General features: G+C 42.8%; 1 protein-coding gene across 2 annotated transcripts; it reads right to left on the bottom strand.

Annotated features, from left to right (window-relative positions):
- Positions 1-4820: 4820 nt before the first annotated feature.
- Positions 4821-21414, bottom strand: LOC115179839 (uncharacterized). Of its 2 annotated transcripts, none has more exons than XM_029741670.1 (5): positions 21301-21414; positions 7516-7831; positions 6886-7152; positions 6661-6813; positions 4821-6331 (listed from the first exon to the last, which is right to left on the bottom strand). In XM_029741670.1, exons 2-5 carry the CDS (start codon positions 7814-7816, stop codon positions 6162-6164), a joined length of 891 nt encoding a protein of 296 aa, XP_029597530.1. In that variant the 5' UTR covers positions 7817-7831; positions 21301-21414; the 3' UTR covers positions 4821-6161. The 2 variants fall into 2 exon arrangements, with proteins under 2 accessions (XP_029597530.1, XP_029597527.1); XM_029741667.1 differs by having other exon boundaries at positions 7516-7834.
- Positions 21415-26357: the final 4943 nt, after the last annotated feature.

The raw sequence follows: 26357 nt of genomic DNA on the forward strand, positions 1-26357 counted from the left end.
ACGTGCCGCATTCAACCAGTTAACAAGTCGGACTTTTCCTAGTTGCAACTAGCACTTGAACGCAGCATATCAACTCAAACCACGTGGACCCAATATAATACGCAACTGTGTTTGTTTAGCTTTTAAACGCGGGTCAAATAATAGATAGATGTAACTTCTATAGGCCATTTATGTATGCAGTGTCTAGTAAAAGGTCTTAAGATAAAGTTAATATGCATATCAAGTTTTGTTTCTGTAAAACATGTGTTAACTTCCTTAGCCTCTAGTCGTTTTTTCATTCAGAGAATCATGGGAGTTGTAGTTTTTAGGCCAAATCTATATTTTAAGCCTGCAGAGTAGGGTTATTCAACTCTTAAAGGCGCTGCATGGTCAATCTGAATCCTGCATTGGCCGTGCAGCATTTTCGACGATATGGCCTCTGCAGAAGTCAGGGCATTCATACATTTTGCTCTTTGTGGAGCAGCACAGAGCTGTTGTGATGGGAAGTTGTCAAGGAAGTACATTTTTGTTTATTTAGGACCTCCCACCCTCACCTACTATCAGCCAATCATGCCAATGCAGAGCTATATGGATCCAATTTATGTTTGATCAAAAAAATGTGGTCGGAGGCGCAATATGGAGGGTGCGATGCAATTGGCGAACCTCTGGAGGAATGCAGAGGCCACATTGAGCTAAGTACCGCATGGCAGTGTGCCTCTCAAATTTGTTAATAATGCGGTTGGCTCCATATAGCTCTGCATTGACATGATTGATTGATGGTAGGTCCTGTATAAACACACTCACTTCCTTGACAACAGCTCTGAGCTGCGCCTCAAAGCAAGAAGTATGAATGTCCCGACTTCGGCAGAAGCCATATTACCATAAATGCTTCAGCACGGCGAATGCAGATGTCGGAATGACCGTGCAGCGCCTATTAATACTTTTACAAAATGTTTGAGGCGCACAGCGATTTGGTATGGAGCTCACTTTGGTCTCTGCGCCAATGGAGGTTCCGTATTTGCGTCAAACCATCTGTACGGCGCCTCAGACCACATTTCTGGATCAAGCATAAATTGGCTCTTACGCTATGAGGACCGGAGCCTGCTGGTTTTCTGTTCTACTTGATAATTGCATCCACCTGGTGTCCGATGTCTAGATTAGAGGGTAACAATGAAAAAATGCAGTGGAACGGTCTTCGAGTTCCAGAGTTTAGTTTTTTATTATATTTAACTTGGCAAAACAAATTCTTATTTACAATGGCGGCCTACCGGGGAACAGTGGGTTAACTGCCTTGTTCAGGGGCAGAATGAAAGATTTTTACCTTGTCAGCTCGGGGAATCGATCCAGCTACCTTTCGGTGGGAGTTGAATAAATAAAAGGGAGTTGAATAAAAAGCATGAGCAGGCGCACTCCCAGAGACAATTATTTTGTGTAGAGGTGCTGACTAATGGCAAATAAACTGTAAGCTCTGAGAGAACCACATTTAGAGCAAAAGTTAATTTGTACCTCCCCCCAAAGGCATGTGCATCCATGGAAACCTTCTGCAGGATTGTTGAAAATGATGTAAGTGACCTACTGAAAGACAAACAGAAACACAAATCCTATGATAACCTGAGTAGAGACGAGAGAATGACTCTTAAGGACTTTACAATCAGATCCTTCGATTATCATAAAAAAATGTGACGGAGTAGGAATTTGTATACAAAACAAATGTGACTATGTGAATGAATGTCACCAACAACTATTTAAAGGTGACTTTATCACAAACTGAATTATGACCCTACCTTAGAATTCCAGCATAATATCACATCCACAGTGGAAAGCTGTTTGGAATCAGGACAAATCACCAAAAAAGAATGTGAATTTCTGTGTGAAATTTCCTAAGATACCAATTTTTTATTATGTCGCTAAATTACACAAAAAATGATCTGCTCCCCCAGGTAGACCCATTGTAGCTTCATTTGACTCTGTGACGTCCAACATTTCTAAATTTGTGGAATACCACATTAAACCAATGGTTGAGAATCTACCATCTCACGTCAAATACAAGAGACTAGTCACATGATCTCATTGATAGAGGGCTTAAGAATACCAGAGGGCACCCTGCTGGTCACTTTTGATGTGGAGAGCGTGTACACTAATATTCCACACACTTGAGGCATGCAGGCACTGCAACACTTCCTTCAGCAGAGAGACCCTACCCTTGCTTCATCCAATGATTGCATCTTGCAACTCACTGAACTGGTATTATCCAAAAACAACTGTCTTGTCAGACTTTTTCCTTCAAATTCAGGGTGTAGCCATGGGCTTCCACTTTGCCCCCAACTATGCAAACCTGTATGTGGGACAAATTGAGGAAGCACTCATTTACAAAACAGAGACACACCCCCTACTTTCGAAAACCCTCCTATGGAAGAGATACAAAACTGATGTCTTTGTGCTCTGGGAAGGAAGTCAGCAGGAACTAAATGAATTCCAAACTCCGCTAAACGAGAGCTCTGAATACCTCAAAATCACCATGCAGACTGATGAGAGAAAAATAAACTACCTGGATTTATGGATCAAAGAGAATGATGCATTACACACAGAGTTAAACACAAAGCCCACAGACTGCAATACCCTGCTGCATGCGGATAGTATGCATCCCCTTCCCCTCAAGAATGGTCTACCATATAGCCAGCTACGCAGGGTTAAATGAATCTGTGGCCACCAGTCAGATTTTGACAGCAATGCTAAGAAAATGACAGATACATTCAAAATGAGAGGCTACAAGGACAAAACCCTTGATGCTGCAATGATGAAAATCTCAATATCTCAGTTGCTAAAAACTAAACCGAAGAAGAAAAACAATTCAACAGTCTGTGTGTTCAGAGAAAATGAAAGCGAGTAATCTATCTCATCACCTGTTCATGTGAGAAAGCCTACGTAGGACAAACGAAAATACAAGTAAAATAAAGCATTGCTGAACACCGCAGCTCAATCAGGTGTAAGACTACTGACTATCCAGTAGCAGCGCACTTTGTTGAAGCTAACCATCCTCTCTCTCCCATCAAATACACAGGCATTGAGCATGTTCATCTACCAAGGAGAGGAGGTAAAAATCGAGATCCTACTACTACAGAGGGAGGCCTACCGGATATCCTGTCTAAAAACATTGACCCCTAGTGGTCTGAAAATGTACTTGGATCTCAGGCCCTTATGTACAGTAAGTCTTATGAATGAATATATTATTTCTACGGCTTATCAGCAGCGTACACCCAATATGTTCCCCCTTTTGATGCTTATTATGCATTATGCTTGAACCAAAATATTACATGTAACAAAAATGTAATGAATTTGGAAACAATGAAATATATACAGTGCATTCGTAAAGTATTCAGCCTGCTTGACTTTTTCCACATTTTGTTATGTTACAGCCTTATTCTAAAATTGATGAAATAGTTTTTTCCCCTCATCAATCGACACATAATACCCCATAATGACAAAGCAAAAAAAGTTTTTTCGAAATTTTTGCAAATGTATTAAAGATAAATAACGGTCTCTCCAGAGATGATTGATCGGGTTCAAGTATGGCCTCTGGCTGGGCCACTCAATGACATTCAGAGACTTGTCCCGAAGCCACTCCTGCGTTGTCTTGGCTGTGTGCTTAGGGTCGTTGTCCTGTTGGAAGGTGAACCTTCGCCCCAGTCTGAGGTCCTGAGAGGGCTCTGGAGCAGATTTTCATCAAGGAGCTCTCTGTACTTTGCGCCGTTCATCTTTCCCTCGATCTGACTAGTCTGCCAGTCCCTGCCACTGAAAAACATCCTCACAGCATGATACTGCCCCCACCATGCTTCACCGTAGGGATGGTGCCAGGTTTCCTCCAGACGTGACACTTTGCATTCATCAGACAAGAGAATCTTGTTTCTCATGGTCTGAGAGTCCTTTAGGTGCCTTTTGGTAAACTCCAAGCGGGCTGTCATGTGTCTTTTACTGAGGAGTGTCTTCCGTCTGGCCACTCTACCATAAAGGCCTGATTGGTGGAGTGCTGCAGAGATGGTTCTCCCATCTCCAGAGGAACTCTGGAACTCTGTCAGAGTGACCATTGGGTTCTTGGCCACCTTCCTGACCAAGGCCCTTTTCCCCGATTGTTCAGTCTGGCCGGGCAGCCAGCTCTAAGAAGTCTTGCTGGTTCCAAACTTCTTCTTGGGGACCATCAATGCTTCAGAATTTTTTTGGTACCCTTCCCCAGATCTGTGCCACGACACAATCCTGTCTTGGAGCTTTACGGACAATTCCTTCGACCTCATGGCTTGGTTTTTGCTCTGACATGCACTGTCAACTGTGGGACCTTATATAGACAGGTGTGTGCCTTTCCAAATCATGTCCAATCAATTGAATTTACCATAGGTGGACCCCAATCAAGTTGTAGAAACAGCTCCAGGATGATCAATGGAAACAGGATGCACCTGAGCTCAATTTTCGAGTCTCATAGCAAAGAATACTAATGTAAATAAGTTATGTTTTTCATTTTGAATAAATTTGCAAACATTTCTAAAAACCTGTTTTCACTTTGTCATTATGGGGTATTTTGTGTAGATTGATGAGGATTTTTTTATTTAATCCATTTTATAATAAGGCTGTAATGTAACAAAATGTGGAAAAAGGGAAGGGATCTGAATAGTTTCCGAATGCACTGTATTTAAGTTTCACTCAATTCATTCACACCCCTCACTATTGTCATTGGTTACACTAATTGCACCGTTTGTCTTCATAACCTGGTTCAAGCATTCATGACATTACCCTGAAGAAGGCACAGTGATGCAGAAACCTTGGTGTTTCACCCAAGAAATGACTGGGAGTTTTTATATATAGATCGTGCGACTCTCTTTATGTATTTTGATAGCTTACAAATAAAAGGGAGTTAACATGACAAACATCACAACCTGGAACGACAACAGATACACATTGATTGATTTAAACATAATTTCATATTTGGTTGGTTTCCTGGATACAGATCAAGCCTAGTCCTGGACTCAACTGCTACTGTTAATGGAGAATCTCCATTGAACATCATTCTTAGTCAAGGACCAGGCTTAATCTGTGTCTGGGAAACTGGCCAAATAAGTGGTAGCCAAAAATCTTGAGCACAGAAAACTGCAAATCATGAGCACACTCAGATATATACCTAATCTGTATCTGTGTAGATGAGCACAACATCACATTTACATTCCAGTGCCACATGATTTAGCTTATCTGGTATTGCACAGAGTGGCGCATTAGGGTTGATTGTCCTGCTGCAGTAGAAAGGGTTTCAAACTGTGCAACCATTTCAATGTGCAGGGCACAGGGGGTGGTGGCACCTTAATTGGGGAGGACGGGCTCTTGGTAATGGCTGGAGCGGAATTAGTGGAATAGTATCAAATACATCAAACACATGGTTTCTATGTTTTTGATGCCATTCTATTTGCACAGTTCCAGCTATTATTACGGGCCGTTCTCCACTCAGCAGCCTCCACTGGTGCAGGGGCATACATCAAGTAGGCTATTCTTAACGTCACACACATAAGATCAGGGTCGTATTCATTAGTGCATACTGTAGCAAAACGTTATTTAATGGAAAAGGAAAATGAATGTTTCTTATTGGGTAAGTTCAGGGAGTCACTTCCTGTTTCGGTTCATTTTCTTCTGCTTGATGTCAGTGAATACGACCCAGAAAAGTGTTCAAACAAGGTATTACTGTCAGGGACGGATATCCTACTGTACAGCAGCAGGGCCTCGTTCAGGTCGGAGTAACGTTACTGAACGTTCAGATAAAAATGTATTGTGTACAACATGACTGGCCAATATTATAGATAGACATATCAGAATCATGAGTTGTCTGAATAGGAAATTGAGTCAGCTCTATCAATTCTATAGTTTATATCCATTTTTGAGTGTTTCACCTCACTGAATACGCCTGGGGCACATTCAGCAGGGTGCAACATTGTGGGATGTTCAGATAGAAATATATTATGTAGAACAGCCAAGCCTCTCTTACCTGTAGAATAAGGAACCATGTCAGCTCTATTAATGACATTTCTATCACCAGTTTCTGAACATTTCCCCTCACCGAATACATGTAACAATAGTGGGAAGGTCAAAGATGCATTGTCCAATCACAGCAAGATTTTTGGTAATGATGTGTCCACTGTCCAGCCATATCAAAGCAAAGGGAGTTCAGGGGCGTGGAGAAGCTCCTGTCCTTGGTCTGAATCTCTGAGGGCGAAGACTGTCACACCTGAACTGTACGCTGCGGGGATCATGACATGGCTCATCCTAAACTGATCTTCATCATCATGGTCTTCCTCACGAATCATCTGCCTCAATTGACCTAAGGGAGTAAAGGACCACATGCACACAAACGCACAGGTGTGCACACACACGCACACACATACACGTAATTGACATCCTGCTTTGGCAGAACTAAATTGTTTGTGTGTTATTCTGAGACAAAGAGTGAGAGAGAGTGAGAGAGAGACAGACATAGGGCGCCTTCCTCTGCCCAGGCGTTACTGACGCATGCCAGATCTTAAAGCGGCTGGATAGGTATTTTACATAACACAGTCGATTACGTGGCACACAACCATTGGTTGATGCATGCAACATCTGAGCAGGGGAACATGACCAGAGTAACAGAGAGCGGTGAAATTTCTCTCTCACCCTCCACATCCAGTGCTTTCCAGCGTGGGTCAGACTGGTCGTCCGACAGGCTAGACAGAGGGGCGTCAGCTGTCAATCTCAGCAGCACATCCTCTCGACGTATCAGCAACACAGATTCACTGCAGAGTCGCTGATGCACCTCCCGCTCACTCACTGGGACATAGAATGCATGAAGTCACACACAGGGTATACTCTCTCACACTCAAACACACACACACGACTTACCCACATCCAGGGGATTGGTCATATAGACAGTGTCGGGTCCGACCCCAAAGATGAGTTGGTGGTGCCATGCGTCGGGAACCTCCTCTCCCTCTGGCACTGCCAGCTGCATGTTCATGGTGGCCACGGGCACTGCCCCTTTCTGGATCCACTGTGCCAGCCAGGGTACCAGCCTCACCCGCCGGCGAGGGTGGAGGGGGAAGTGGCGACCCAGCACGCGCCCACCACTAGCCTGCTCCGCCCCAGCTATCAGCTGTGCGTGTGTGGCACCTGGGAGAGGGGAAGAGACAGAGAGGAGGGTGTATCACAGACATACAACAGTGGAAAATAAATACAGAAACACACATGCACGCACATATATACACAAACACAGTTAACAGAGCATTTGGTGGTCATGGTTGAGGGCCTGTGGTCCATTTAGAGAAATTGTGGTATAATGAGGAAGTTCTAAGGGTTGTGGTCAGAGTAGACTGCTGGATGAGTTGTGGTTGGCTGTTGTGTTATGTCAAATCAGGGTTGGGGCCAAAGATTCTTGTCATAAATTGTTAGATTGCGGTCAGTTGATTAATGTGAAAACAGTGCACGGTTGTTAGCTAAATAGAACAAGGACAGTAAGCGGTCAATGGTCAGTACCAGCCTCGCTCCGGGAGAACAGGTAATCGGGCAGCGGCGCCTCGTTCCTCCTCAGGCACGTCCGCACACACCGGTCAGCCGTCTCGGGTGCCACAACGATGCCGAGGGCCTGTAGGACGTCCACTACGGCTGTTGCCCCACAGGCAGACGTTCCTATCTGCATGGTCTGCCTCTCCACTGCCTCCTGGATGGACCATAACATAGCCCCTTGTCTCTGCCTCTCCTCTCCATCTTTGGGACATTGGGATGCACAGCAAGCTGTTTCAGTCTGATTCTCCTCATGAGGATGCTCTCCCTCCATCTTCACAAACCACACCTGCTGAAAAACGACTTATATGATGATCATATTTATTTTTTAGACTGCATTGCATATTGATATGCTTGACCGATATAGACTTATCAGAATCACTGTTATGAGTTGTATAGTTATGCTAGGTCTGTGAGAATCGCACATGGAGCCGTTTGATATGAATCTACATTTGGGGAATACTGACAAGTAGCCCAATAATAGACTACCTTACAGTACATGTTCTATTTAAAGGCAAATTGTCTCTGGCAGCCAAAACAGCCAAATACACCATCTAAACTTACAGTGGGGGAAAAAAGTATTTGATCCCCTGCCGATTTTGTACGTTTGCCCACTGATAAAGAAACTACAAGAAACGTCTGACCTCTGTGATTGCCAACAAGAGTTTTACCACCAAGTACTAAGTCATGTTTTGCAGAGGGGTCAAATACTTATTTCCCCCATTAAAATGCTAATCATTTTATAACCTTTTTGACATTTCATATCACATCAACCAAAAAAATGCACAAATGCAAAATATACACTTACTGTCCACTGTTTTAATATAGTTGCAGAAGACAGTATATTTCAGTGACAACAAAGGTGTAATCATAGCCAAACAGTTGCAACTAAAACTAGAGTTTGTATTGGACAAATTCAGATAGGTCCCTCCCCAATTCGTTCCGTTTGCTTCCGTTTAAGAAATGTTTTGCGTCCTTCTTCCGTTTACACCAAGGGTTGGAATCCAAATCATTTTCCAATCGTTTCGTTCTGAACAGTACCTAGGTGTCTGGTTAGACTGTAAACTCTCCTTCCAGACTCACATCAAACATCTCCAATCCAAAGTTAAATCTAGAATTGGCTTCCTATTTCGCAACAAAGCGTCTTTCACTCATGCTGCCAAACATACCCTCGTAAACTGACCATCCTACCGATCCTCGACTTCGGCGATGTCATTTACAAAATAGCCTCCAATACCCTACTCAATAAATTGGATGCAGTCTATCACAGTGCCATCTGTTTTGTCACCAAAGCCCCATATACTACCCACCACTGCAACCTGTACGCTCTCGTTGGCTGGCCCTCGCTTCATACTCGTCGCCAAACCCACTGGCTCCAGGTCATCTATAACACCCTGCTAGGTAAAGTTCCCCCTCATCTCAGCTCGCTGGTCACCATAGCAGCACCCACCTGTAGCATGCGCTCCAGCAGGTATATCTCTCTGGTCACCCCCAAAGCCAATTCCTCCTTCGGCCGCCTCTCCTTCTAGTTCTCTGCTGCCAATGACTGGAACGAACTACAAAAATCTCTAAAACTGGAAACACTTATCTCCCTCACTAGCTTTAAGCACCAGCTGTCAGAGCAGCTCACAGTTTACTGCACCTGTACATAGCCCATCTATAATTTTGCCCAAACAACTACCACTTCCCCTATAGTATTTATTTATTTTGCTCCTTTGCACCCCATTATTTCTATTTCTACTTTGCACTTTCTTCCATTGCAAATCTACTATTCCAGTGTTTTACTTCCTATATTGCATTTACTTTGCCACCATGGCCTTTTTTGCCTTTACCTCCCTTATCTCACCTCATTTGCTCACATTGTATATAGACTTATTTTTCTACTATATTATTGACTGTATGTTTGTTTTACTCCACGTGTAACTCTGTGTTGTTGTATGTGTCAAACTGCTTTGCTTTATCTTGGCCAGGTCGCAATTGTAAATGAGAACTTGTTCTCAACTTGTCTACCTGGTTAAATAAAATACAGGACATTTTTTGGGGTTCCGTTCCAGTACTGTTCCAACCAGCAAAATAAAGTTCGGAACCAGTTTGAACCAAAACAAGTAACGGTTTATATAGTTTCTTTGTGATACTTTTTGAACCTCTGAAATCGTTATACACTGCTCAAAAAAATAAAGGGAACACTTAAACAACACAATGTAGTTGTGTCAATCACACTTCTGTGAAATCAAACTGTCCACTTAGGAAGCAACACTGATTGACAATAAATGTCACATGCTGTTGTGCAAATGGAATAGACAACAGGTGGAAATTATAGGCAATTAGCAAGACACCCCCAATAAAGGAGTGGTTCTGCAGGTGGAGACCACAGACCACTTCTCAGTTCCTATGCTTCCTGGCTGATGTTTTGGTCACTTTTGAATGCTGGTGGTGCTTTCACTCTAGTGGTAGCATAAGACGGAGTCTACAACCTACACAAGTGGCTCAGGTAGTGCAGCTCATCCAGGATGGCGCATCAATGCGAGCTGTGGCAAGAAGGTTTGCTGTGTCTGTCAGCGTAGTGTCCAGAGCATGGAGGCGCTACCAGGAGACAGGCCAGTACATCAGGAGACGTGGAGGAGGCCGTAGGAGGGCAACAACCCAGCAGCAGGACCGCTACCTCCGCCTTTATGCAAGGAGGAGCAGGAGAAGCACTTCCAGAGCCCTGCAAAATGACCTCCAGCGGGCCACAAATGTGCACGTGTCTGCTCAAACGGTCAGAAACAGACTCCATGAGGGTGGTATGAGGGCCCGACGTCCACAGGTGGGGGTTGTGCTTACAGCCCAACACCGTGCAGGACGTTTGGCATTTGCCAGAGAACACCAAGATTGGCAAATTCGCCACTGGCGCCCTGTGCTCTTCACAGATGAAAGCAGGTTCACACTGAGCACGTGACAGACGTGACAGAGTCTGGAGACGCCGTGGAGAACGTTCTGCTGCCTGCAACATCCTCCAGCATGACCGGTTTGGCGGTGGGTCAGTCATGGTGTGGGGTGGCATTTCTTTGGGGGGCCGCACAGCCCTCCATGTGCTCGCCAGAGGTAGCCTGACTGCCATTAGGTACCGAGATGAGATCCTCAGACCCCTTGTGAGACCATATGCTGGTGCGGTTGGCCCTGGGTTCCTCCTAATGCAAGACAATGCTAGATCTCATGTGGCTGGAGAGTGTCAGCAGTTCCTGCAAGAGGAAGGCATTGATGCTATGGACTGGCCCGCCCGTTCCCCAGACCTGAATCCAATTGAGCACATCTGGGACATCATGTCTCGCTCCATCCACCAACGCCACGTTGCACCACAGACTGTCCAGGAGTTGGCGGATGCTTTAGTCCAGGTCTGGGAGGAGATCCCTCAGGAGACCATCCGCCACCTCATCAGGAGCATGCCCAGGCGTTGTAGGGAGGTCATACAGGCACGTGGAGGCCACACACACTACTGAGCCTCATTTTGACTTGTTTTAATGACATTACATCAAAGTTGGATCAGCCTGTAGTGTGGTTTTCCACTTTAATTTTGAGTGTGACTCCAAATCCAGACCTCCATGGGTTGATAAATTGGATTTCCATTGATTATTTGTGTGATTTTGTTGTCAGCACATTCAACTATGTAAAGAAAAAAGTATTTAATAAGATTATTTCTTTCATTCAGATCTAGGATGTGTTGTTTAAGTGTTCCCTTTATTTTTTTGAGCAGTATATATATATATATTTTTTTTTTTACATTTAACGCCACATTAAATTACTTCACCAATCAATGTGGATAGAGCAGCTTGCTATGGAGCGGGCCAGATATAGTTGTTTACATGCATTGGACAGAGAAGTGTAGGGCGCGAAATGTGACTGAAGTTTTGCAGCTGGGGAGAGAGCGAGAGAAGGTGGAGGAGGAGGCTTGGCTTGAAGCGCTGGACATCTTGCATTATCTGAATTAGGCCAGAGATATGGCAGTGAAAGGGGGCAAGCGGCAAGCGGCCCCCTCTTTCCAACGGAAGAGGAAGATGGCGGATAAGAAAAAAAAGGAACATATGAATAAATATGTAGTGGGGGATTGCACAAGACTTCTGGAAGATCTGATGAGTGAGAAGATGGCGGACAAGAAAAAAAGGGGAATATGTTTTTTGTGAATATGGAATGGAGGATAACACAGTACGTTTGGAAGAGCTAAAGAAGGAAACGGAACGTGACGAGAGTGAGGATGAATTAAATGTGGTGGCAGGTGCAGTGATGACCGCCGAGAAGGAGCTGAGTGTAGAGGGAAGTGGTGTGGTGAGGAAGGTTGGTGTCAAATGCAAAAAGAGGGATAAGTGCTCCAGTAGTTCAGAGATTGAACGTGACAAGAGTGAGGATGAAGTACCTCTGGTGAGGATTGCTGAGTTTGAGCCTCGTCCCAATGATGACAAGGATGATACTGGCCCAGCGGGAGATAGATTTGTGGAGAGAATGGATCCTTGTATTCTGTCTAACCCATATGTGGTGTCAGGTTGGGTGGAGATGAGGTTGGGGACTGTTGAGTAGGTGAAAGTAACGCAAAGTGGACTCGTGATGATTTATTGTGTTCCTTCCGTCCAGAGGAAGTGTGCGCTTTGGACCACGCGACTATGGACAAGAACTGTGACTTGCTTTGTTCTGCGAAGCAGGGCGCCGTTGAAAGGATTGATAACGGGGGTGGCATTAAGTGTTGAGGAGGATTAGCTGAAAGTGAAGATTAGTGGTGTCTGTGACGCCCTCTGTTTGGTGCGACGCAGACCCGGTGGAGAGCATGGTGAAACGGAGAAGACATTGCCCTGATGAGTTTTGCCCGACAAGGTCAAGTTAGGATGTGTCAGTTATCCCATGAGAGATTTTGTTCCGAAAATACTATGGTGTTTTAGGTGCCAAGCTTATGGTCATGTTGCAGCAGTGTGTATTATGGAGATTCCTAGATGTGAGAAGTGTGCAGGAGGGCATTAAAGGAAGGAATATAAAGTATGGGTGGAGAAAGTTGTGTGTGTTACCTGTGGGGGTGCCATGGGGCTGAAGATCGGAGGTGTCCAGTGAGAGAAAGGCAGGCTGAGGTTGTCAGAGTAGTACAGAAAGTGTTGTATGCTGAAGCAGTGAAGAGAGTGGTAGAGGAAGATGGGTACAGGGTTAGGGATCCTATGAGGATTTCTGCAAGTAGGCAGAGGCCAATAGAGAGGGATGGGAATAATATGTACTTCAGTAAGGTGGGTTTCTTAGCATTCATAGCCATGGTTGTCAACTGCAGAAATGGAACGTAAGTCACAGAAAATAGCTGTTGTGGTGGCAGCTGCAGTACTTGGGATTGGTAGTACTTGGGATTGGTGGTAGTTTTCTGTCTTCTCAGACCGTTGGCCTGTAGTAGGATTAGATAGTGGAATGGGGTGGTGTTTTTTTTACTTTGTAAGGGCTAATAGTTGGCATGGTATGAAGGAACTTTCAATGTCTGAACTTCTGAGAGCTGGCCTAACGTTGGACCAGAGCTACAAGCTTGTGTGTGCCAGTAGCGGTTAGGGTGACCACATGTCCCAGATTGTGCGGGATAGTCATGCATTTTGACCCTTTGTCCCGCAACAAAACAATCATGTCACATTTTATCAACAAATTCAAGCAACACTAATTTAGAAAAAAGGTTAATTTGTCTCTTATTTTAGTCACACATTACAACTTGTCTCTTGCAGTCACATTGCAGTCACAAAATATATATATATATCATAAGGATGTGGTAGCCTGAGCCTACTGGTAATGTTAAACACTTCTCCAATCATTGTTGAGATTTGATATTCTGCGCAAGACGAGAAGTAGGCCAATGTCATAGATAGGCCTATTGTCAACCAATCATATTTCTTAAATCCTTTCGGCTTAAATTCCAGTTAAACTTGAAGAGGACAGTAGGCCTAACTGCCAAATGTTTTTATTAATGTAGGCTAAAATGTCCAGGGAATGTCCCGCAAAATCATCCGGTTGTCCTGCATTTGGGTATTTTAAATGTGGTCACCCTAGTAGTGGTGCGTGAGTAAAATCACTGGGGAAGCCAAGCCCCCCCCAAAAAAATGTATTGCGTTGTTTGCTCTATAACCTGTTAGTTCATATACGCATTGACACCGTGATATATAGGCCTAAGGCCAAGACAATAAGATGACACATGGCAAAATAAATTCAACCACACAATTGTTTCATTACAAACCAGAGAGCAACATCTGTCCGGTGAAGTCCACAAAAGATACTGCATGTAACAAACAATGACCTACAGCAAGGTCAAGCAAGGTAATGTTTCTGACATTTTGGGACTACAAAACAACTGTAAATTTAGAACCACAGAGAGTTACCGCAAGTCGTAAAGAAAACAGGAGCTTCCTCCACTATTCCAGCACCATTTCAACTTCAACATCATCTAATCCCCTCTGCTTAGTCTAATACAGTGACAACTAAAAGATACCAAAAACTATTTAGTCCAATCAACTTAAACTAAATATGGTGTGGCTGTCCATGGTTCTGATTTCTGTGTGTGTGAGTATGTGTGTGTGAGTGTGTGTGTTTGCAAGTAGAAAAAACATGTTGACTCACCTTACTTGTAGAAACACCAATGACGTCCTTTTCTTTCATGTTGCCTAAACAGTCTATGACTCTCTCATACAGTACACAGTTTTAGTTTTTGTTGTCCTAAGCTACCTGGCTAAAATGCTTGCTCGCTAGCCTAACTTCACATCAGGAGCAACAATGCGCCAGGCCAGCTAGTAAACATTAGCATACTACATCTAGCTACATGTTGAACTTCCATCCTCTCAGGTCAGGGGCACAATGTATGAATTTATGGTTGGATCAGAATCGGCGTTATAATCATTGGGCAGTACGGAGAATTAAGTAAAACCAAGTCCAAATCCCCATCTCCATGACGTTTGGTTTCTGATGTGATTGCTCTGAAGCCAAATCCAAACTGGCTTCCTTTGACACTTTTTTTTGGCGCACTATGACCATTCACAGCTGAGATCACTCAGTTTAGCTCAACGCTGGTTGGCTATTATTTAATAAAGGGAGGCCAAATGCTTGCAACAATGTAATACTCTATTTTGACCAGACAGCATCAAATAGATAACTGTTTCGTTCACTCAGATGCTTTCTCCAGTGAGATACATTCAGCTTGTTGAATAACACTTATGAAACACAGAGAGACAAAATATAATGGATTATTATTTTACTTTTTACAAATAATTTTTTGTTGTAAATTCTTTGGGGAATCCTGGCTTCCCTTGGCATCCATGAATACACGCCACTGGTGTGTGCGCTGAGTGCCACCAGAATTTAAATGAAAACACTTCTTAGCTTTTTGTAGTAAATGAATCCAACGTAAAATGTGATAACTATAGTATCCTTAACTAGCATTGAAAAAGTGAATTAATTCTTCTCTAATTAAAAAAAATCGGCGCAGATTCGAGTCCCTTGTGAGAATTTGTCTGCCAGTGGGTAACCCGCCTCTACCATTTGTTCTATTAATCAACGTGCAATCACTGGAGAATAAACTGGATGAGCTCCGTTCGAGACTATCTTACCAACAGAACATCTTATAAACTGTAATATATTGTTTCACCAAGTCGTGGCTGAACGACGACACGGGGTTTTCCGTGCATCGGCAAGACAGAACAGCTCCCTCTGGTAAGACGAGGGGTGGTGGTGTGTGTCTATTTGTCAATAACAGCTGGTGTGCAATCTCTAATATTAAGGAAGTCTCGAGATATTGCTCCCTTGAGGTACAGTACCTCATGATCAGTGGTGAAAAAAGTACCCAATTGTCATACTTGAGTAAAAGTAGAAATACATTAAAAGAAAATGACTCAAGTAAAAGTCTAAAAGTATTTCGTTTTAAATATACGTAAGTATCAAAAGTAAATGTCATTGCTAAAATATACTTAAGAATCAGAAGTATAAATTATTTCAAATTCCTTATATTAAGCAAACCAGACAGCATAATTTTTATTTACGGATAGCCAGGGGGCACGCTCCAACACTCAGACATACCGGTAATTTACAAATGAAGCATGTGTTTAGTGAGTCAGCCAGATCAAAGGCAGTAGGGATGACCAGGGATGTTCTCTTGATAAGGTTGTGAATTAGACCATTTTCCTGTCCTGCAAAGCAGTGAAAATGTAAATAGTACTTTTGTGAGTAAGGGAAAATGTACGGAGTAAAAAGTACATCATTTTCTTTAGGAATGTAGTGAACTAAAAGTAAAAGCTGTCAAAAATATAAATAGTACAGACACCCCAAAAAAGTAGTAGTACTTTAAAGTATTTTTACTTAAGTACTTTACACCACTGCTCATGATTGCTGTAGACCCGACTACCTACAGTGGTTCCTCCTTTAAAAGTTGCGTGCTGCTACAGCATTCTGTGGCACGTCATTTTATTCTCAGCCATTTCTTCTGTTACTGCAAGTTATTGCAATTTTGACCACCAGAGGGCATCTTTGAGAAGTATGATAGTATTCCGTATTGGCATTACCAGAGAATTTAAAACCTTTTTTGTAATAACATAGTATATGGGATTGATTTTAAGAAATTTGGTTTAATTAATTTGATTAATATTATGGTGTTTCCATTCAGAGAAAATGAAACCCTAAGGGTTTCCATTAAGATGGAATGGAAAATATGGCGCGGTACAACGTGATTGTCGGGAGTAGGCTACATGATTGGAGGACTCTACATTTTTTGCCTTCATTAGACAACTTTGTTACAATATTTCTGTAAATCAGTGATACTTATTCCCATAATAATTTGTTATGGATCCATAACTAAATCAACATCTGCATTTTGAAAGAGTATTTTTTATTTATTTATTTACGAAATGAGTAGGTGTGTCCAAACTTTTGACTGGTACTGTGTGTGTGTGTGTGTGTGTGTGTGTGTATGTATATATATATATATATATAAAAAAAATTAAAAAATCTCTTTTTTTTTTTACGAGAAATGCCATGGTGGCCGCGGTGCAGTTTAGAAGTAGCCCAAAAACCCGTAACCCGTGTCCAATACATTTTCACCCGCGACATCGTTTTCAAAGTAGCCCAATTTAGCGAGAAATCCGCAGACATGGCAACCCTGCTCGGGACCTTGACAAACTTCGCAGTGAGTGATGACCATAAAAACACATTAAGACAGATGGCTATAGCTATGCTCAAGTATGCTTAATTAATTAGATTAATATTATGGTGTTTCTACTCCATGAAAAATGAAAAAAATTGGTTTCTGTACCAAATATTAAGTTCTGCTTTTCTGATGTATCAAATACTTATGTCATGCAATAAAATGCAAATTATTTACTTAAAATCATACAATGTGATTTTCTGGATTTTTTGTTTTAGATTCCGTCTCTCACAGTTGAAGTGTACCTATGATAAAAATTACAGACCTCTACATGCTTTGTAGGTCGGAAAACCTGCATAATCAGCAGTGTATCAAATACTTGTTCTCCCCACTGTACATGCCCGTCTGAAGTTTGCCAATGAACATCTGAATGATTCAAAGGACAACTGGGTGAAAGTGTTGTGGTCAGATGAGACCAAAATGGAGCTCTTTGGCATCAACTCAACTCGCCGTGTTTGGAGGAGGAGGAATGCTGCCTATGACCCCAAGAACACCATCCCCACCGGCAAACATGGGGGTGGAAACATTATGCTTTGGGGGTGTTTTTCTGCTAAGGGGACAGGACAACTTCACCGCATCAAAGGGACGATGGACGGGGCCATGTACCGTCAAATCTTGGGTGAGAACCTCCTTCCCTCAGCCAGGGCATTGAAAATGAGTTGTGGATGGGTATTCCAGCATGACAATGACCCAAAACACACGGCCAAGGCAACAAAGGAGTGGCTCAAGAAGAAGCACATTAAGGTCCTGGAGTGGCCTAGCCAGTCTCCAGACCTTAATCCCATAGACAATCTGTGGAGGGAGCTGAAGGTTCGAGTTGCCAAACGTCAGCCTCGAAACCTTAATGACTTGGAGAAGATCTGCAAAGAGGTGTGGGACAAAATCCCTCCTGAGATGTGTGCAAACCTAGTGGCCAACTACAAGAAACGTCTGACCTCTGTGATTGCCAATAAGGGTTTTGCCACCAAGTACTAAGTCATGTTTTGCAGAGGGGTCAAATACTTATTTCCCTCATTAAAATGCAAATCATTTTATAAAATTTTTGACATGCGTTTTTCTTGATTTTTTTGTTGTTATTCTGTCTCTCACTGTTCAAATAAACCTACCATTAAAATGATAGACTCATCATTTCTTTTTAAGTGAGCAAACGTACAAAATCAGCAGGGGATCAAATACTTTTTCCCCTCACTGTACATGCAGACACAGCATCATTCAAATAATGGAGTTTGAGATGACTGAAAAAGAATGTCTCGGAGATTCATACCTGAACCGCACCTTTATTTGCCAAGGAAGAGTACATGACCAGTGAATATAGTCAATGTACAGTCTACAATGTGGGAATCTCATGCGTGGTAATAACTACAGTACATGTATATAGGACTTGCATCCTTGGCACAATAAAGTTATTATATTCTACTCTATCCATAGGCTTCATTAATGCCATTCAGACTTGAAGTTGATACAACAACTATGATAGCTGACGGTCATAGATTGGTATGAATATTAGTTCAGAACCTAACGTTTTAGGGTCCATACACAGATCGGCTACATACTGTAGCTAGCTACACATCCATAGACATAGTTATTTTTATCCTCCACTACACAATAAGCAATAAGTACATGAAATTTGCTGTAAATGCTTTAGCTAGCTAGATTCTTTACATCCACTGTTTCACAAGACGACAGCCTGGTTTGCTGGTTTTCTCAGGAGTCCCTAAAACATCAAACAACACGAATTACAAATTCATTCTCCTAACACTAGCTAGCTGGCTAATGTTAGCTAGTCAGATAACTTGCTAAATAGCGATTTTCATAAATGTACTTTATGACAAAAAAATATGCACAAACGTTAGACTTTACATTAACATATTCCTCTCAATTGTACATTTTTTGCTTGACTTGTTATGACGTTATAACAACTTACATTTGGTTCCACTGTAAATGTTTTTTCAGCCATCTTTGTTGAAGAACGCCACTAGAACACTGGTGGCTCGTGTCAAAATTCGTCTTTGGAACCACTCGATATGATTGGTCATATAAAAACCTTGGGACCCAAATACATAATGAGTGCTCTACTCCCCCTTGTGGTGGTATGGAGCAATGACGCCATGACGCTGGGTACCTCTAAGTCCCACGGTGCAAGCTAGCAACTTTTAAAGGAGGAACCACTGTACTAAATATTTTTTCGTAGCTGTCTATTTACCACCACAAACCGTGGCCATAAGCAAACAAGAAAATGTTCATCCAGAAGTGACGCATGCAGGAAAACTTAAATCTGTTTTAACTCGTTTTTACCAGCATGTCACATGTGCAACCAGAAGAAAAAAAACGTAGACCACCTTTACTCCATACACAGATGCGTACAAAGCTCTCCCTCACCCTCCATTTGGCAAATCTGATAATTATATCCTCCTGATTCCTGCTTACAAGCAAAAACTAAAGCAGGAAGTACCAGTGACTCGCTCAATACGGAAGTGGTCAGATGATGCGGATGCGACGCTAGAGGACTGTTTTGCTAGCAGACTGGAATATGTTCCAGGATTCATCCAATGGCATTGAGGAGTATACCACCTCAGTCACCAGCTTCCTCAGTAAGTGCATTGACGACGTCCTCCCCACAATGACCATACCAACCAGAAGCCACGGATTACAGGCAACATCCGCACAGAGCAAAAGGCTAGAGCTGCCGCTATCAAGGAGCGGGACACTAATCCAGATGCTTACATGAAATCCCGCTATGCCCTCAGACGAACCATCAAACAGGCAAAGTGTCAATACAGGACTAAGATTGAAGCCTACTACACAGGCTCTGATGCTCGTCAGATGTGGCAGGGCTTGAAACTGTTACGGACTACAAAGGGAAACCCAGCCGTGAGCTGCCCAGTGACTCGAGTCTACCAGATGGGCTAAATGCCTTTTATGCTCGCTTCGAGGCAAGCAACACTGAAGCATGCATGAGAGCACCAGCTGTTCTGGACGACTGTGTGATCACGCTCTACATAGCTGATGTGAGCAAGACCTTTAAACAGGTCAAGATTCACAAGGCTGCGGGGCCAGACGGATTACCAGGACGTGTACTCAGAGGATGCGCAGACCAACTGGCAAGTGTCTTCACTGACATTTTCAACCTCACCCTGACCGAGTCTGTAATACCTACATGTTTCAAGCAGACCACCATAGTCCCTGTGCCAAAGAACGCGAAGGTAACCTGCCTAAATGACTACCGACCTGTAGCACTCACATCTGTAGCCATGAAGTGCTTTGAAAGGCTGGTCATGGCTCACATCAACATCATCATCCCAGAAACCCAAGACCCACCCGCATTTGCATACCGCCCCAACAGATCCACAGTTGATGCAATCTCTATTGCACTCCACACTGTCCTTTCCCACCTGGACAAAAGGAACACCTATATGAGAATGCTATTCATTGACTACAGCTTAGTGTTCAACACCATAGTGCCCTCAAAGCTCATAAGGACCCTGGGACTAAACACCTCCCTCTGCAACTGGATCCTGGACTTCCTGACGGGAATCTACTGAGATGAACTTGATCAACCAAGTTGATTTCACCTTTCTCTCAATGCCACACACTAGTCACTAATTATCAGGACTTACCTGACATGCTCATTCACACCTTTTTTGTACTTAAATCCTGTCCTCAGTTTTTTTTTACAGTTGTGTGTGTCCAAGTTAAGAGAAAGTTAATTTCCTATTATCCATGTATATTTTAGTTAAGTCATAAAATTAAGATGTCATGTCATTTCCTTATTTTTGTTATTTGAGATATATTGGTTTATTAATAATCCTTATCACCTTTACCTTATGTTATGCAACCTGCTTGGAATGCATCTTCTTTGTTGCAGAACCACACACAAATCCAACTATACCATGTCCAACCACAAGTCCTCAATAAATATGTGAACTGTGGCACTGTCTCTGACCGTCAGCTTGCTCTCTGACCGGTGCAGAGAACCCCTGGTGACATCAGCAGCCATATTGGAAATGACCGCCAGGGGGTAATGGACTAAATCTGCGATGGCACTATAGCCAAAAATACGTATTTAAACATGTCCTAGCTGTGTGTGAAATTTGGTGGCTGTATCACAAAAGTATAAAAAAAATGTTTTACATAGCTGCTGGAAAATGGTCAAAATGACCTTAATATGGCCCATATTATGGTCTTACGAGTATCTTATGATCAGAAGTATTGTCTACCTGTGGGTTTTATTTAATGAGTAAATAACATTACAAAGTAATTTTTATATTGTTTGAAATGATTTTACCCTATTTTCTAACAGGAAATCTGGATGGCTGGTTGACTGACGGGCTTCCCAGACTGGCCCAAGCTATCTAGTGTTAGTGTACCAAGTGTGATACTTGTATCATAAAATGGAACAAGTATGTTTCCTATCCCTGGACTATACCGTAAATTAGCGTCTATGAATGGGTTTACGTCTATGAATGGGTTAACTGACACGTGACCGTGGTAGCTAGCTACTGTATAGCAAACTAATCTTATCATCAAGAAGTCCCATAAAGAAGTCTTCACACAACCGAATGTAACGTAATTTTTTTAAGGACACTAACCTTAACTCGAGCCTAGATTTGCTCAGCTTCCTGATGTCTGCACTTTTACTGTAATTGCAGAGTATACAATGACAAGAAAAAGCAACTGTTCTGCATGCTATATTTAACGTTGATTCCGGTTGGTTTGGTATATTCTCTGTCTGGATTGGACGAGAACATTTCCATGATGTATTACTATTGGTAGACAAATATGTCAATCACTCATGGCACGCAATGAAAACGTCTTGGAGAGTAGTTGTCTGTACCTACGGCAGCGAATGAGAGGGGTGAACACTATGACCACACGAGGGCAGTGATGTCCATTATTTTCCAGGTAAGACATTTCAAATCACAAATGACTGTCTTCATAAAAGTTGAAGGATACTTTTAATACCTTCACTTTCATCCTCATCAGACTGACTGTTACGAGAACTGAATTTTGTTCGGGGCAAAACACGTTAACAGGTATGTTTCTGCATTTACTTCGGTTCAGTGTCATGTGGAGGTAAATTATTTATGAATGATTAAATCAAGAATAACAGCATTTATGAAGTCAATCTTTAACAATTTCTTGATTCAATTAATGTTGTCATAGAAAGTTGCACCTCTACATTCACAAATGTTTGTGTTTCATTTGAAAGTTCTTTATGAATGACATAGCGTTGTAAAACAGGTTCAATATAGCCAGTTAAAGAATTATACTGGCAGATTGCAGGCTAAAAGTACATTAACAATGTCATTATACAAAAACTTGTATTTATACCGGTATTATGTTTGTTTCTTTGAATTTTTGTCTTCATTATCTCCATTATTTTGCTGTAGGTTTAACAAAAGCATGTGGACAGTAGTTGGCATGTTGGCCTCTGTGTGCCCCACTGGTAAGTCTGTTACTATATTCTGCCATACAGACATTTAAAACATTCTGATAATAGTGATTAAAATGGATCATATGGTGAGAATTCCAGATATGTATTTTCCAACATGGCACCAGTACAATTGCAGGCGAAGCACCAAAACAGAACAGGTTGCTCCTTGGTATTTTGAACCTTTCTTTCAATAAACCCCAGAGGCCTTCCTAGATGTGGTCTCAAATTCAGAATAGCATAATACAATTAATCATACTGTAGCGATCTTTGCTATATGGGCCACATTATAATTCCCACCAAGTGGTCCCACCAAGTGTTCGCGACCCGGGTTTGCTTCCCTTCCTCGTGCTCACTACATTGGTGTCAGAAGTAGGATGGTGGTTGTGAGGCCATCAGAACGCAAGGCCCGGACGTGTGAGGGGGCTGAGTAGTTGAATCATGGGTACGTGCCTTTCCATTCGGAGGGGCAGTGTAACGAGCCACGTTGCAATTCCCACAAAGTGAGTTAACCCTATTGGAAAGATGGAGTTGGGTGTTTGCCTTTCATGCCAGTAAGCCAGGTTCGTTTCCCTGCCCCAACCATTCCCTACAATACCATTGGTAATACAAAATAGGCATACAGTCTATCAAACGTTGAAGGTTCGGCCTAGGTAGAATTTAATTAACAAGACACAAACAGACTCTGGAAAAGAAGGGAAACCTGACACAGCCACAAGACCACAAGAGTGTGAAATTCAATCACAAATACGTGCCAGTAGTTAAACCACATATGTACCTAGTAAACATGTGGTTGCAGAAAGCACATTATTTGTGGTGCCAAGATATGAAGATGACATTCATTCTTCAAATGTTATGTAACACAGACACTAGCCACCATCTCCCAATGAGGTTTCGAGGCGGCACTTAAAAAGCTGTAGTGTACCCTTACAGACAGGCAAAAAAGCCTTATCTGAGGAAGTGTAGGGGGAAATTGCGATACTATTGTTGACGATTGTACCTGAACTAAAACGTATTATTTTTAAAATGGTGAGCGAATGTGTTTTCAGCACTTTTATCTCCAAAAGTCATTTTTGAAAGGCTCTCTTGTCCTTTTGCAGCAGAAATATAGTGAGCAATATGTTTGAAACATCGAATCGCAATAAAATCACAGTATCGAATCCTAATACATATAGAATCGTTATACACTATATATACAAAAGTATGTGGACACACCTTCAAATTAGTGGATTCAGCTTTTTCAGTCAAACCCGTTGCTGACAGATGTATAAAATGCAATCTCCATAGACAAACATTGGCAGTAGAATTGTCTTACTGAAGAGCTCAGTGACATTCAATGTGGCACAGTCATAGGATGCCACCTTTTCAACAAGTCAGTTTGTCAAATTTTTGCCCTGCTAGAGCTGCCCCGGTCAACTGTAAGTGCTGTTATTGTAACGTGGAAACGTCTAGGAGCAACAACAGCTCAGCCGTGAAGTGGTAGGTGACACTAGCTCACAGAACGGGACCGCCAAGTGCTGAAGCGCGTAAAAATCTTCTGTCCTCAGTTGCAACACTCATTACCGAGTTAAACTGCCTCTGGAAGCAACTTCACCACAATAACTGTTCGGCGGGAGCTTCATGACGCCATTGGATTCTGGAACAGTGGAAACACGTTCTCTGGAGTGGTGAATCACGCTTCACCATATGGCAGGACAAATCTGGGTTTGGTAGATGCCAGGAGAACGCTACCTGCCTGAATGCATAATACCAACTGTAAAGTTTGGTGGAGGAGGAATAATAGTCTGGGGCTGTTTTTCATGGTTCAGGCTAGGCCCCTTAGTTCTACTGAAGGGAAATCTTAACGCTAGAGCATACAATGACATTCTAGACGATTCTGTGCTTACAGTTTGGGGAAGGCCCTTTCCTGTTTCAGCATGACAATGCCCCCGTGCACAAAGCGAGGTCCATACAGAAATGGTTTCTCGAGATCGGTGTAGAAAAACTTGACCGGTCTGCACAGAGCCCTGACCTCAACCCTATCGAACACCTTTGGGATGAATTGGAACGCCGACTGTGAGCCATGCCTAATCGCCCAACATCAGTGCCCAACCTCACTAATGCTTGTGGCTGAATGGAAGTAAATCCCTAAAGCAATCTTCCCAAATCTAGTGGAACCCCTTTTGCCAGAAGAGTGGAGGCTGTTATCGCAGGGGGACCAACTCCATATTAATGCCCATAATTTTTGAATGAGATGTTCGACAAGCAGGTGTCCACATACTTTTGGTAATGTAGTATACATATAGAATCTTAATACATATGGTATTGACACCTCAGTATTGTGATAATATTGTATCATGAGGTTCCCGGCAATTGCCAGCCCTAATCTGAGGCGCTTGTGACGTAGCATTTCTCTTCTGTCTAAAAGGGATATGAGACAGGTGTTTTTTTCCATTCACCCAAAGGGTCCTGTGTGGCTCAGTTGGTAGAGCATGGTGCTTGCAATGCCAAGGTTGTGGGTTCGATTCCCAGGGGGGACCAGTATGAAAAAAAAAGTATGAAAATGTATGAACTCAGTACTGTAAGTCACTCTGGAGAACGTAAAATGGGTATTCAACGGATTCTGTGAGTGCCCTTATTGGACAAGAGGTCCTACTCCCTTATTCCTGAACTCCCAGTAAACAACCCACCCTAGTCTGGCAGAAGAGTGACCACACAGTTGTTAACTACTAGATTGATGACAGCACTGTTAACGGTAATGTCAACACTGTGTTAGACCCTCGCTATTGGAGCACAACTCAGCTCTTCCTGAACTTAGAGGTTTGGAACTGCTCCCTGCTCATCGCCTCCGTCACAGACGAAAGAACTTACACACATTTCTACAAGACTTCCACCACTCCACTCATTTACGCTAATGTTATTCTTACCATCGCCGGTGAGTGATGCCGGTGCCGTTCCCTTCTGTCTGAGTAGTTTTCAATTGCTTTTTTAATGTCATACATCAGAGATTTTGGCTGAGTAATATCTCTAGTTAAAATGAGATTCTGCTTCGTTTCATTTGTCATTGTTCATTTGAATGTTCAATCATCAATTCATTCCCTCATCTCATCACTGCATGAAAAGAGGGATCTACAGTATGATTATGAAAATTGAGGAAATGTACCATATTTGCAGAGATTTTACTTGTGTTTTGAGTTGTAGATTGGTGGACACAAGTTGTAAATTACCTGGAAATATCCCCCCGTGTCCACACCAGCAAACTACAGCACACATCTACAGTGTCCCATCAGTGAAGGAAGCTCTGCTCATGGAACATACCACTGTGAGGCCAGGGAGGGGTATCCTGAAGGGAGGATCCACTGGACCTCCCCCACCTGAGTCACCAGGACAACCAAAGGGGTCTCTACCATCTGAGCAGCACTCTCACCGTGGATAGCACCGAGAGCACAGTGGTGATGTGTGTGGTAGAGTGCCCACAACTGCTAAACATCTCTGTTACCTGCCTGACAGGGAAGTCCAGTGTAAACATGACTGGTCACGTTCCAGGTTGTCTTTATTGCAGTCGCACTGCACAGATTAGGGTGAGGTAAAGAACCCCTGACTGCTTCTCAACATTACTGTTACTTGCCAGTGGAAATATGGCTGTGGACATGTTCCAGGTTGTCTTTGTTACAGTCGGACTGCGTAGAATAAGTGATCTACAAATTATCTTGCATCCCAAATAACTACTCATTATGTGATTTAAGATGAGCAATTATACACCTTGCCTTGCTCCAATTGATCACCTCAAACACGTTGCATGACTCTGTGGTCACTTTCTAGGTTGTCTTTATTGCACTTGCGCTGCACAAATTGCTACATATGGAGCAGTGTTTAGTGTAAAGGGGAGAAGGGTCTTGGTCAGGGAGGTGAGCAAGAACCCATTGGTCACTCTGAATGAGCTCCAGAGTTCCTCTGTGGAGAAGGGAGAACATTCCAGAAAGACAACCATCTTTGCAGCACTCCACCAATCAGGCCTTTATGGAGAGTTGCCAAACGGAAGCCACTCCTCAGTAAAAGGCACATGACAGCTAGCTTGGAGTTTGCCAAAAGGCACCTAAAGGACTCAGACCATGAGAAACAAGATTCTCTGGTCTGATGAACCAAGATTGAATGCCAAGTGTCACGTCTGGGGAAAACCTGGCACCATCTCTACGTGAAGCATTGTAGTGGCAGCATTATGCTTTGGGGATGTTT

The sequence above is a fragment of the Salmo trutta genome, chromosome 39 (assembly GCF_901001165.1).
Source record: "Salmo trutta chromosome 39, fSalTru1.1, whole genome shotgun sequence".
Lineage (NCBI taxonomy): Eukaryota > Metazoa > Chordata > Actinopteri > Salmoniformes > Salmonidae > Salmo > Salmo trutta.

What these genes read in the sequence shown, in the direction of transcription:
- LOC115179839 (XM_029741670.1), bottom strand. Translation starts at nt 7,816, where the DNA reads ATGGAGGGAGAGCATCCTCATGAGGAGAATCAGACTGAAACAGCTTGC. An exon ending in GACCAATCCCCTGGATGTGG is followed by an intron (nt 6,814 to 6,885) that starts GTAAGTCGTGTG and finishes TCTATGTCCCAG; the next exon opens with TGAGTGAGCGGGAGGTGCAT. An exon ending in GAAAGCACTGGATGTGGAGG is followed by an intron (nt 6,332 to 6,660) that starts GTGAGAGAGAAA and finishes TTACTCCCTTAG; the next exon opens with GTCAATTGAGGCAGATGATT.